Genomic DNA, 13,991 nt, shown 5'->3' with positions numbered 1-13,991 from the left:
CTGTCAGTGCTCTACCTGCCTCTGCTCTGCCGGTTGCACTCTGTAATCTCCATGGACCGTCAGGCCTTCTTTATAGGCCCTAAACCTAATACAGATCGAAGACACTTCTGACTGAACTCCAAAAATTCAGCCGCCGTCTGATCGTGCCTGTGAACTCTCCTAGATGTTGGATCATGCAGACCAACTTCTGTACACCGTGATATTTAGCCCCTGCACCATATCGATCCACAGATGGCTCATGAACCACGAAAAACGAGCATGAAATGCCCTGAACAGTGTGTGGACCATGCGATCGGTCCACGCGCTACCCGTGGATCGCGTCACATCTCGCTGTCCAACGTGGACCGCATTATACGATGGGCCTGCATCCTTGCGCCTGTGCTTGTGCTGGGCCAGTGCACGCTTGGGCTGCGTGTCCCACGGGTCTGTGCACCCGAGCTCCTCACCTATGGGCCCCATTGTTCCATATCTTCGAGCTCCTCACAACGTGCTCTTCGAGCTGGACTTTTCTGTATCTAGATTTTAATCACTATGGATCAAATTTGAGATACCAAATCTCAACATCAATGATAGTGATGAGTTAGATTTGAAGGTTGGGTGAGAAAAGTGGATAGTCTCTAACCCATTGGTCTATAATATCTGAAGCTTGTTGACGGGGTATGTCTTTATGGATGTTAAACACATCTATGTAAGTTGAACAGCGCCGCCGATTAGAATTGCTAGTTTGCTGGTGATATTGTGGACCATTATGGGTGAGATTGTTGAACCGGCGTATCTATTTTGTCAATATCTTTTTAAAATATATTTTTAATTTTTAAATTATATTTGTACCCGCATTATATGAATGCTTCGTTTATCAAGAAAAGAAAAGAAATATAGCATTCGTAGTTCCAACTGCACCTTCCAAGTTCCAAGAAGCAAAGCAAACCTGCAAGGCGACCCTATGCTCCGAGCAACGAAAGCAAGTCGGTTGAGATTTTCCAAACACAAATTTCTCAATAAACCAAGTCCAACCCGCCTACGATTAAACCCAAACCGGTCCAATTCTTGGTCTCTTCCCAGCCCAAACAAAATGGCCGTCCCGTCCGTGCACAACTCTCTTTCTCGGTTCCTCCACCCAGGGGGAGACCAGAAAGCCAATAAAACAGACCGAAGACCCGACCGGTAGGTAGACCCTCCTTCTCTCCCTCCATGGCCGACGAAGACCCCAACGACGCCGTCCTCAGCGACGTCGAGGGCGACGACGACCCCCTCCCCATCGTCCTCCCTGCCACCCCCGCCCCCGCCCCGGATGATCCGTCCTCCGTCTCCACCGCCGCCGCGGCCGCCGAGCAGCGCCTCCGCGACCTCCTTGCTGAGCTCGAGGAGGAGCGACGCGCCCGGAAGGCCGCAGAGGACTCCCGCGCCGACCTCCAGACCTCCTTTAACCGTCTCAAGGCCCTCGCCCACGAGGCCATCAAGAAGCGCGACGAGGCCCTCCGCGAGAAGGACGAGTCCGCCCGCTCCGCCGATCGGGCCGCTGCCGACCTCGCCGAGGCCCTCCGCCTCAAGGACGAGGCCCTCAAAAACAGGGACTCGCTGCAGTCCGAGATGAGCACCGCCGAGCAGATGCTGGTCTCCGGCATCCATAAGATCTCCGGCAAGGTCAGCGGCTTCAAGAACTTCAACGCTGGCGGCCTCCCCAAGTCCCAGAAGTACGCCGGCCTGCCGGCCGCGGCCTACGGGGTCATCAAGCGGACCAACGAGATAGTCGAGGAGCTCACGAAGCAGATCGAGGGGCGTCCAAGTCCCGGGACCAGGCCAGGGAGCAGATGGAGCAGAGGAACTATGAGATCGCCATCGAGGTGTCGCAGCTCGAGGCGACGATTAGTGGTCTTAGGGAGGAGATCTCGAAGAAGGGTGCGGAGATCGAGAGCCTGGAAAGGTCAGTTTCCGACAAGGGTGAGAAGATCTCCGAGATGGAGAATGAGATATCGGAGCTGAGGCAGTTCAGTGAGGATTGTGATAGCAAATTGAAGAGTTTGGAAGCTAAATTGGACGCTCAGAGGCCGGTGCTCATCGACCAGATGAATCACATTTCGAAGGCCTACGAGCAGATTCGTGAGATAATTAAAGCTGTGGATTTGAACGATTTGGATCAGTTGGATTCGTCGGACTCTTTATTTATGTGGAAAGAAATGGATATGGAGGAGAATTTGCGGATTTCGTTGGAAGGGACGAGGTCGGTTTATGAGTTGGCCAAGGTTGCGGTGGATAAAGTGAAGGATGAGGTGGAGGAGAGGAGTAAGGAAGTGAAGGCCTTGAACGAGAAAGTGACAGGGTTGTTGGCAGAGAAACAACATATTGGGACACTGCTCCGAAGTGCATTGTCGTCCAAGACAAATGAGGTCTTCCAAGTCGCACAAGAGGGGCTGAGAGAGGCTGGGATTGATTTGAGATTAGATGGCCAGAATAAAGAGGGCTCAGAGGAGGGAGGAGAGGATGAAGTCTATTCCTTGGTAAGTAACATGCACTCCTGATTAGGTGTTGAATGTTTCAGTTGCTAATAACTAATTTTGAAATTAAATTGCAGTAGACTTTTCAAATGTGAATATTTAAGAATCAGTATGTAAAATCTGCTGCATTTATTCTTTTATAGGCTGGGGCATTGGAAAGTACTGTAAAGGAATCTCAACTCAAGATACTTGAATTGCAGCATTTGGTTGAAGCACTCAGGTATCCATCATATATCTTGTATATTTATCTATGTCCACACTTGCAACTTTGAGTATTGAAATGAGGGGGTTGCTTCATCATTGTGTTTCTTATCTTTTCTCAAGTATCATATTATTGCTTATCTGGTTGGCAAGTGTATTTGTTTGTGTTGATTATTAGTACGCGATCGCTCTTTAGTCCAATGTATATGGTTTGAATTGTGCAAGGAACTGGAACCAGAACCTTAGAAAGAAACTTATAGAAGTCACATGTCATGGATCTATGTACGTGAATTCATTGAACTCAGACTAGATAGGAATTGGTCAAGATCTGATTCACTAGCCAAATAGTCTAATTTTATCTTATTTGGTAGTTTGACAAATTAGTACAATGGCTATTTGGGGGTTCTGTAGAATTAGATATCTGATCTAAAAACCCAATTTAATCAAATGTTGATTTATGGGGCTAGTGTTGCAATTTGATGTTTCAGTGATGGGGGTAGTGGGAATGGACTGGAGATGCTTGCAGAGGGGCAAAGAGTGAAGGAGAGTCACGCACATATAGAGAGAGAGACTCCTTTACTCCATAGAGATTTGTTGGATCATTAGTTAGTAGTTGTGGATTGGTGGTTTAGTTTTGGTGTCAGAGTTCTTAGTTCCAAGGACCACAAGAAAGTGAAAAAAGGGGAATAGCAAAGGGTGGAAAGAGAGTGGTGCGATGGAGGAGGGAAGTGGGCAAGAGAGGGATGGAGGTGTGGAAAGGGATTTTATAAAGAAGGCCATGTGGGGGAGCTAGGTTGGGGTTTTGGTTGCCTAGTCCCTCCTCCCATCTTATCTTGATGTTCAACTTGATCCAATGGTGGTTTGGCATGTGTATAGAATTTGATTAAATTGACACTTAATTAATTTGGTGGTTTACCATAGGATTCTATGATCAATCATTATTGTTAATTACTAGATTGAAAATCCTTATCAATCTTGGATCAGAACTAGGTCAAGATTCAAACTTTTGGTAAGTCTGAATGATTATCATCTGTTGACCCCAATTGGAGGTCATCTCTCTCTCTCTCTCGCTCGCTCTCTCTCTCTCTCTCTCTCTCTCTATGCCCCCCTCTCTCCAAGTTCTCATGCACCTCCAATTATTCCTAATCTTTCGCATACTAGAACTAGCTCTAATGCCTCTCGTTAATGCATGATGCATATAAAATAATTTTATACTTCACACGCTTAAATGGGGCTGGGTTTTTATACGACAATGTATATTTCAGCAAATGTGTAGTGGTGTTTTAAAACATGATTCTTTTGGCAGCATATGGGGATGCAATTTGTTGGCCACATAACTTTGGGTTTGAGTTGCTGCGGTTGCATGTAGTCTTGTCCTCCATGTTGAAGAATAAGTCTAGTCGAACCAATACCGAAGTTCATACCAGCTGGCGAGCGGTTCAGTATGGTACAATCCATATTGTACCATTTTTGGGATGTATTGAAATACAAAGAGCGAGGGAGGGAGAGGGGCCGAGGAAGTTCGAGCCATCATGGGGAAGTTTTGAGAGCTCTAGATCCAACAATGGGGATTGAGAGAGAGAGTTCGAGCCATTGCAGGGTAGCTTCGGATCTAACGATGGGGACAGAGAGAGGAGAGAGGGAGAAAGAGAGAGGGGGGAGAGGAGAGAGAGACTCACATGTGATTTGGGCTTTGGGGATGGAGGGCTTCAAAATCAAGTGACTAAGCAAAGGAGAACTGGATGGCTGCAAAAAAAAATGCAGCTATTATATACCAAACTGGTTGGCTGAACCATGCTGGTGACTGATTGGCCAATTTGGCATGGTTGGCTAACCTTGTTAAAGAATAATTCATTCCATGTTGAATGCTCGTAATTTGCTTAACTATAGTTGGACCATGAAATGATTTAAAGGTGATAATGAATGATTCTAGAACACCTTGAAGAAAAATGTAATGCTCATCTTGTTTAAATATATAATAATAGATATTTTGATTGACTTCAAGGGAGTAGTTGAATGTTCTACTATACCAAATAGTATTTTTTGATGCATGCTAATAATGCATTCAATATGATGGTTCCAAGATGCAAGGGCTTTCAACCACTGTCTAGACAAATCATCTCGGTTCACTTCTATGTTACACCTTCAAGTAACCTACTTAAAACACTTCACAAGGATTATAAGTACTGTGTGGCTGTGCGGCATTGTGCTAATCCCCAATTGGCATGGATCAACTATATTGTATTGTGCCATGCCATGCAAAGTTGGCTGCTTGGCATGGCTAGTAGCATTAAAACTAAGGTTGTGCTAGTCTATACTAGCTTGTGTTCATGCTGCTCATGTGTCTTTTTATCATTGTCTATTCCCATCATTGTGATTGACACACATTGCCATGGACAAACATGAATAGACATCGACTAGCATGCATGATACACAAACATGCCCTTGTACTATGCCAATCTCAGAGGTACAACATGTGTTGTATGACATGAATTGGCATTGCACAATGCCTTAGTCCACAACATCTTCAGACTCATGGGTGTGGTTATAGTAAGAATAATATTCTTGTACCAAAAGAATCATGTCAATCATGTGCCTTGTTTCATGCTCCAGTATCAAGGAGCTGGTCAGGAGAGAGCAAGGGTTTTAAGATGCATCCAAGACCTTGGATCTCTGGACTCAGTACGGCTTAGTGTCAAGGACATTGATTCTTTTAATTTATTTTTGCCGTTTCATGTTTTGTCTTTTTGTTTTTGTTTTAGTGGTTGTTTAAGATAAATTTGAGACTGTTTTATTACCATACTTGACTAGGCGCTATGCTGGGAAGGGCCCTGGTATTGGCATTTAAACATTCATGCATCTTGTGCATTATTTTCATGGAAAGTTGGATGGCTAATTTTATCTATTTTTAATGGTCTTGTTTGTGGGCTCAAATTCTCCAAAGTAGCATGTCTTTGATATTTTATTCTTTTAGCTTGACCTATTACTGTATGTGATGTCAAATAAAGCAGGTCCTTTTTCTGTTTCAGGAAAAATGGTGGCATATAAAATTCAGATTTTCAGTTAACAATGTTTGAGGAGTTCCAAAGTCCAAATAAAATATTCATATTCTTTTTCTTGTTCAGTTTCATATACTTTTCTATTTTTTATATATAAATACTTCTATGAGGAAAGGAAAACCATGAAGCTATTCTTTAGGTCTCACCTTATTGAGGTTCATAGTGCACCAAGTTGTCTTTGCTATTAAAAAGAGTGAAAGAATTGATCCCCTCCTTTAGGTTTGACTGCCATTTTTTGTTTACTCCATTTCTTGTTTAAAGACCATTCCATTGTGCACAGTCATGCCTTGTCTTTATACACTTATTCCTGTTTTATTTGCACTTATGTGTTGTTTTATACCAGCTTATAGATGTGCCGGCAGAAGTAAGATGACCATTTAAGCTAAGGCCAGTAACAAAATTGCTGGTGATCAGGTCCTACACTTAAAATGGGCGTCAGACAAAGGGGTGGACCTCAATTTTTTCTGGAGAAAAGAATGGTCGTACTATTTGGGCAAGAGTATTAAATATTAGTCAATAAACATTGTGAAGTTGGTCTGCATCATAGCAAAATTTGATACATCTAGAGTACTATAGAAATTTCCAGCTTAGAAGTGAGCCTCTGTTTTTATCCTTCCATTCATATGTCAGTTTGCATTCACTAAGGTTTTGCAGGCCCATATCATATGCCAGTGGAGAGTAGCTTCTATGTCAATTTCATACTTTATATTCATAAATCCTTTTTAATCATCCTCATTGATCCAGCCATAGCTCTCCTGTTGAATTAATCTATAGGTCATTCCTCTATATTTGAAGGCATTCAGCTTTAGGTGTCTGAAATTTACCATGCACTTTAGCACCCCTCTGTGGATTGATTTTGCCATTAAGTGTCAATAAGCAGGCTCTTGAGGAAATGTTTTCTTGTAGCAAACAATGATATCGTTCTCCTCAGGCATGCTAGACAATTGCTCTAATATGATTGATCACCATCAAGGGAAAGCAGATTTCAAGGATTTGAGAATACGACCTCTTTCTCCATCTTCCATCGTGTACTCCAATAACATGCTTAAGCAAATGGTACTCGCAAATTTTATGGGTGAACAAGCACTTGCAAATTTTATGGGTGAACAAGCATACATAAAAAGGTAATCAACATTTCGTGAAGCAATGAGACAAATGGCACAAGAATAACAACTGAGAGTCCCCCTTATTTAAGCTCAAATTTTGTTAAAAGCTGCATGATAAATGCTGATGTTTGGTTTTATTGAAATTATCTCCCTGTATCATCTGGAATTTTTCCATTTTTTAAATTTCTTCTTTTAATAACCAAACACATTCTAAAATGTCTCAGCTTTTGAACTTCCATTCTTTTTATGTCAAGCTCAAGTTACCATTCATTAATTTGAAATTTAAAACTCCCAAAAGCAACCGTCAATATCTTGTTTATTCTTTATTATATTTAGTTCATAGGTGAATGCTTATAATGTGGGATGGTAGTTACTTTTGAACGGATGACTTGTATTATGAATAAATTAATAATTAGCAAACTGGCTAAAATAAACAACAAAAATGAACCCCCAAAAAAGATCTGACAATGTTGATGGTAAATGATAAAATAATACTCCTGAACTAGGTATGCCTTCTTAATTTATTAAACTTTCTAACCTATATACTCTTCTCCTACAGTGATTGCTCCTGTTTTGAAAGTTTTCATTCTTTTAATAAAGCGTCATAATGGATATCGCACAATGAGTATAATTGATTTATATTATGAAAAAAGACATTGAACTGCTAAAGTCATCTGACTTTTATATTATGGAAGCATTTAGTTAGCCTTGGAATGGATTCAGCTATTCATCTGCTGCCAATTTTTCCTATTCCTATTCCTATTCCTATTCTTTGCCTTTGTCCTGGGGAAATAATAGTCTTCTTCATTCTTCCTTCTCTTATCCTGTCATCTTCTCTTGTTTTCCCCACCGCATGTGTCATTGAAGTTAATTTTGATGGTGTTGTCAATAAGCATACCTGTGGTTGGAGCTGGCCTACTTCTCCATGACTGCTTGGGTTCATTGCTTCATGTTGGAGCTTGACAACTAAGTGGTTCTGTCGTTGTTGCTGACATATGGGCAGCATTGGAAGGTCTTATAACAGTCTGCAATAACTTTAATTCTCCATATTTTGCTGCAATGCAACTCGATGACAGTTGTGAAATAGATTTGCAGGCAACAAGATGCCCCTGACATCTTTCTTCCATGCTTCTCAATGTTTTGTCTATCATGTATTTTTTTTTTCATTTTTTTTTTCAAGGTGTCATGCATATTTCATGAACAAAATCAACCAGCTGAATGGTTAATGCCTAGGCTTTGACTGGGGACGGCAAATTTTACTGTTCCTTTTATTTTCTATTCCTCAATTTTACTGTTCCTTTTATTTTCTATTCCCTTTGTTTGTCCTTAGCGCAACAAACAGTTTTGGTTGTTCTTTTCCTAGGGATAGTTAATGTGGTTGAACCTCCCTGCTCACACCCCCAACCTTATGGAAGTTGTTTGTCTGATAACAATTCTGTGTTATTCTTTACTTTACAAAATGAAATGGACATAAAGGTGGCGCACTCATTGAAGCTGCATATTGACCAGATTACTGGAGCCTTTATGTTGGCGTTCTTGCTATTTCTTTTTTTGTGTCTTGAGATTGGTGCTAAGTTGCTTTCCTCTGTATGCATGTGCTTTTACTGGATTAAGGGCAGAGTCCTGTTTACTTAAAGCTCGTTTGGATGCTCAAGCAAAAGAGATTACCCAGCAAAAGCATCATATTAAGGAACTTGAGGAGAAGGAACGGGTGGCAAATGAGAATGTAAATTAGCCTCACTCTTCATGCATGTTCTGTGCAATATTAAAGCCATTTTTTCACAATAATCATTCCAATCGGCAGTGCATTAAGTAATAAAAGTAAATTTTTGTATTCTTTATGAAGGTTGAAGGCCTCATGTTAGACATTGCAGCAGCAGAAGAAGAAATTGCAAGATGGAAAGCTGCGGCAGAACAAGAAGCTGCAGCTGGCAGAGCAGTTGAGCAAGACTTTCTCACTCAGGTATGCTAGTTATGCAGGCCGTATATGATTTCTGGAATATGCTTGTGTCTAAATGGTAACAATATTTTGGGCAGTGTCTTCTTGATATAGGCCCAGTTAGGAAAGATCTTAAAGTCATTGGCGTTAACTTTAGGAAGTTTATATGTGCCTCTGCATATGGGGTTTTATAGGGATCTGAATTTTCTAAATAGTTCTCTTTTTATTTCTCTTTTTTTGTTAAAGGTTTCCCCTATGGAAGGGGTGGACAACCTTTAACTATCATAGCAGTGCTGGTCATGTCTCCTTCAAACAAGTGGATCTTTTTTTTTTTTTTTGGGTTAATCTGAACTCAAGCTAAAAGGAGCTCCTAAGGTCCTTCATAAGGAGGAGCCCTGTACTTCAAGTTAGACAAGCATGCTCACACAAAAGTGCATGCCTGTGCACACATAGAGACACTGCACATAAACAAAGAAATGGAGAGTAAGGTACATATACAGAGGAGTGAGTGAGTCACGAGCCGAAATTTGAACTTGCTCGAATCTTTAGGTGTGACCATCACAATCAATCAAAATATTTTTGAAACTTAGTTCTTTGAAAGAACCATGTGATCCAATAACTATTTACGCCTTCTCTAATGCACCATATTATATCGTCAATGATATCAATCAAAACACGAAAGCTATGTCACCGGTGTTGCCTTGATGACCATTCAATATAACAACTTCAGATCATGCATTCTTTTTGCTTGGAAAGGGGTCCACTTCATATGTATGATCTTCCTCTGAAAAGATTGAAAATTAAGTGGAGGGAGCTGCAAAGCTCAGCCAGCAATCCTCTACCGTGGTCAAGAACTTAAATTTCCATTGAACACACACATTTCTTAAATCATAACAGATTTTATGAATAAAATTCTCACTGAAAAGCAAGTATGGGTTCACTGAAATAAAATCAAAAACTTCAATAGAAACATGATGGCTGTGCAAGGATCAAGAGACATGATTTTTGTGAAAATAGTTCAGATAATTCACATTAGGTCATAAGTTGAATAATTTTCCAAAGTTCAAGCAGAGGTTCACTATAACACTTCAATAAAATTCTGCAATTAAAATCTTTTATTAAGAAATAAAAACAATAAAACCGTTAAAGCACATTTGGTACCAAACTCTAAGATTTTACATAGTTTCCACTTTCTTATAAGGTTCCTTTCTTCCCTTGAGGCCTCTCTTACCCTCTTTGTAAATACAAGTGAGGTCACTTATTATCCTCATTTATAATTTGAGCAAGACCACTCATATACCAACTGGCTGGGGATCCACGTGGATACTCGTTGGTAATCTAGATGAGGCCGTGAATACCACCTAGGCAGAGGTTCCTTATTGAAATTCGAGTGAAACCACTCAAGTCACACTTGGTTAAGGATCTAAATATATCTTTCAAGTTTGATATCATTTTTAGATTTGGAAGGATTTTTAAATTAATTCAAAAATATTGGCTTAATATTATACACATTCAGAACTTTCATATTGAAGCAAAAAATAAATTCAAACTATCATGGCAGCAGAGTTTAAAAAAAAAAAAGAAAATCTCTCTAAGTCCTTGCATTGAACCATGTCTTAAAATATGGAACAACTTTAAAGCTTAAGCTGATAGCAGCAAAATTTCAGAAGCCTTAATTTTGGAATGATAATGTTGTTTATCACATAAACCTGAAATCGACCTCAAGTTTGAAAAGCCACTAATAAAAAACCATTTTCCAAAATTGATTAGGTTTTGTTGATTAAAACAATAATCAGGTTTGAAATTGACTTTTCAAAGGATGGCAGCTTCAAACATATAAAAGTTATGAGAATTACTAAGGAAAGAAATTGTATCATTTGGAAAAGATGATGTAGGTTAGAAATCCAAACAATGCACAAGCTCATATGAAATAAAAACACTAACCAAGAGTGCTTTTGGCCAATATTAGAAAGCTATCATGATTTAAATGAAATTTTTCAATAACCAAAATGCTCACCAACAAATTTTATAATTATATCTTATATCATATCATATCATATTATTATACTTTAAATATAATATAATGATAAATTAATATTATGATATATTATAATATATAATATAATGTATTATATAATTCTACTATTATAATAATACAACATAATATAATAATATTTTAATAATATTATTATATTATAATAATATAATAATATAATAGAATCTACTATATGATTAGATTATAAGCCATTATATTACATTACATTATATTACATTATAATTACAAGAATATTATATTGTAGTATAATATTAAATTATATTACATATTATATTACATTATATGATAATAATATTATATAATAATATACTAATATTTTGATTTTCATCATATAATATTATGCAATATCTTTTATTATCATTTTATTATACCAAAAGCACTTTCTTATTTTAGTTACCAAACGTATATTAAAGTTTCAAAATACTTTATAAATGTAGTTATCAAACATCAAACAGCTTTTTGTAAAAAATTTACTTTCAAAAGCTTCAAAAGCTCTACTGACAATAATAATCCTAAACTGGATTTTAATTCTGTTTGGTTAAGCTTTTAAAATGTCAGAAAGCAGTTTCTGACCCTTAGAAAGCACTTTGGGGTGCTACAGTGATGTTTGATAAAAAATTAAGAAGCTATTTTGGCTTTACTAGAAAGCTGAAAAAATTTACTGGAGGAAAGCTCTGTTTTGAAGCTTTTCTCAAAAGTACTTTTTGGTTAATGTCAAGAAGTTATTTTGATTTAAATAAAATTTTTAAATGACAGAAATATCCACTAACAAATCTCATAATTATATCATATTATATTATTATACTATAAATATAATATAATAATAAATTAATATTATGATATATTATAAATATATAATATAATATATTATAATATTATTATATTATTAAAATATAATTTGATATAATAATATTTATTAATAATATAATATTTTATATTATAATAATATAATATAATATGTTATATTATAATTTATTATTAGATTAGATTATAATCCATTATATTATATTACATTATATATTATATCATAATTATAATAATATTATATTATAGTATATATTATATTATATTACATGATAATAATATTATATAATAAAATAATATTTTAAAATATAATAATATTTATATTATAGACATATAATATAATCTATTATAATATAATTATATAATAATAATATAATATAAAATATTATAATCTATTATTACATTAGATTATATTATATTACATTATAAATTATATTATTATATTATTATATTATATTATTATGTTATATTAAATGATAATAATATTATATAGTATAATCATATTTTAGTATATAATATTATATTATAATATTCTTTACTATATAATACTATGTAATGTTTTTTATTGTCATTTTATCATACCAAAAGTATTTTTTTATCTTAGTTATCAAACATATATTAAAATTTCAAAACAATTTATAAATATGATTACCAAACAGCAAATAGCTTTTTGTAAATACTCTACTTCCAAAAGCTTTACTTCCAAAAGCTCTAGCAGCAATCCCAAACAGGGCCTTAGTCAATTACCTAGGTAGGTTGGTTCCCCTTAGTTCAATTAGTAGTTGGGTTGGGTGGGTAGTTAGGTATAAGTCAGTTTGGTCAAGGACTTTAGTGAAACAGATTACTTATAAGGACAAACAGACTAATAAAATAATAGACATTCTATTACATACATTCTTATATATCTATTTTCTTAAGACATTACATGTAAATGAGGAAGTAACACCCATTTAAATTTAATAAAAATACTTAAAATCATATTGCTGAAGAACAAAAGGTTGATTTTCCAAGTTTAATTCAAACTTAAGATTTTTGCTGTTGGATGGAGATAGAGTCCTTTAAAAGCTAATATATTTCTCAAAATCCAAAGTTCCTGTAAGAAACGTCATATTATGTCTCTAAAACATCTCATTTAAAATGACAATAAACAAGACTTAATGCTTCCACAAAATGATTCACGTTCAAGTGTCACGTATTCATGTTTATGTGTAAATATTTTTATTTATACATCGGGTTATTACATACAGAGATAGATGAATAATAGATAGGCAGATGGAGAAAGAGATTTTTGCTTCTTCATGGTGTGATTCTGCGGTGTTGAGGTGCAGCAACTCCATAAATTGACATGCTGCCTTGATAATTTTGGTCATGTGACATCACTGGCATGTCATTCTCTTACTCTCATATCTGGCAATTAGTGGATCTGGTCTAGAAATTCCTAAATGTCAAATCATAAATCACAATGACAATAAGAAGGCTGAAGATTCGAGATTATCAGCGAGGGTCTAAATTGTAGAATACCTCTTGCAGTTACTTAAGAAGATTGAACTCATTGTGTACCCAACAGCGAATGAATCACAGAAAAATGATCAGTAGTATGCACAATCTGTGAGTAGAATTCCTCAGATAAGGATATATCTATCAACTCTTTCTTTCTATGATTTCTATTGAAGTTACTAGGTCATTCTGACTTCTAAGATCTTGTCATATAAATCAGTAGTCTTTCTTTCGTAACATCCTTGACATTTCTCTATTTGTACGGATAGCTCATTAAAATTCTATTCAAACTTAGTTATTGTCATTATCACTTCATGTTGCTACTGATCCCTTATTGATGTGGCATAAGTTGGAAATGAGATTTAAACATTGTTAATTTGAACATTCAGTTGTCAGCTCTCCGGAAAGAGCTTGAGGAGGCAAAACAGGCAATTTTAGAATCAGAGAATAAGCTCAAGTTCAAAGAAGAGACTGCAGCTGCAGCAATGGCTGCGAGAGATGCAGCTGAGAAATCATTACGGCTGGCAGATTTGAGATCTGCAAGGCTGAGGGAGAGATTGGAGGAGCTGACCAGGCAGCTTGAAGAATCCGATAATCAGGATGACTCAAGGAACAGAAACAGTCACAGATATGTTTGCTGGCCATGGCAATGGCTGGGATTGAACTTTGTTGGATACCAGGGTGGTGTGCAACAAGATAGTAATGAAATGGAACTCTCAGAACCCCTTGTCTAGGTTTATATACTCTTGTATCCAGGAAGAAAAGAAAAGTAAGTGATTCTTGTAATTGTTTAATTATAAGGTAATGGTCTTCGCATTCTTTGCAATTTTTTTA

At 36.8% G+C, this 13,991-nt stretch overlaps 1 protein-coding gene across 1 annotated transcript; it reads left to right on the top strand.

Annotated features, from left to right (window-relative positions):
- The first annotated feature begins 1,044 nt into the window (after nucleotides 1–1,044).
- Nucleotides 1,045–13,991, top strand: LOC105052969 (uncharacterized). The gene is given in 6 exon segments (XM_010933957.4): nucleotides 1,045–1,774; nucleotides 1,777–2,498; nucleotides 2,639–2,715; nucleotides 8,476–8,587; nucleotides 8,708–8,824; nucleotides 13,547–13,991. Coding segments are annotated over 6 exon segments (1,956 nt in total). The 5' UTR covers nucleotides 1,045–1,191; the 3' UTR covers nucleotides 13,892–13,991.

The sequence above is a fragment of the Elaeis guineensis genome, chromosome 10 (assembly GCF_000442705.2).
Source record: "Elaeis guineensis isolate ETL-2024a chromosome 10, EG11, whole genome shotgun sequence".
NCBI lineage: Eukaryota > Viridiplantae > Streptophyta > Magnoliopsida > Arecales > Arecaceae > Elaeis > Elaeis guineensis.
Note: the sequence above shows the minus strand (reverse complement) of the source record. Positions and strands in the feature narration are given on the sequence as shown.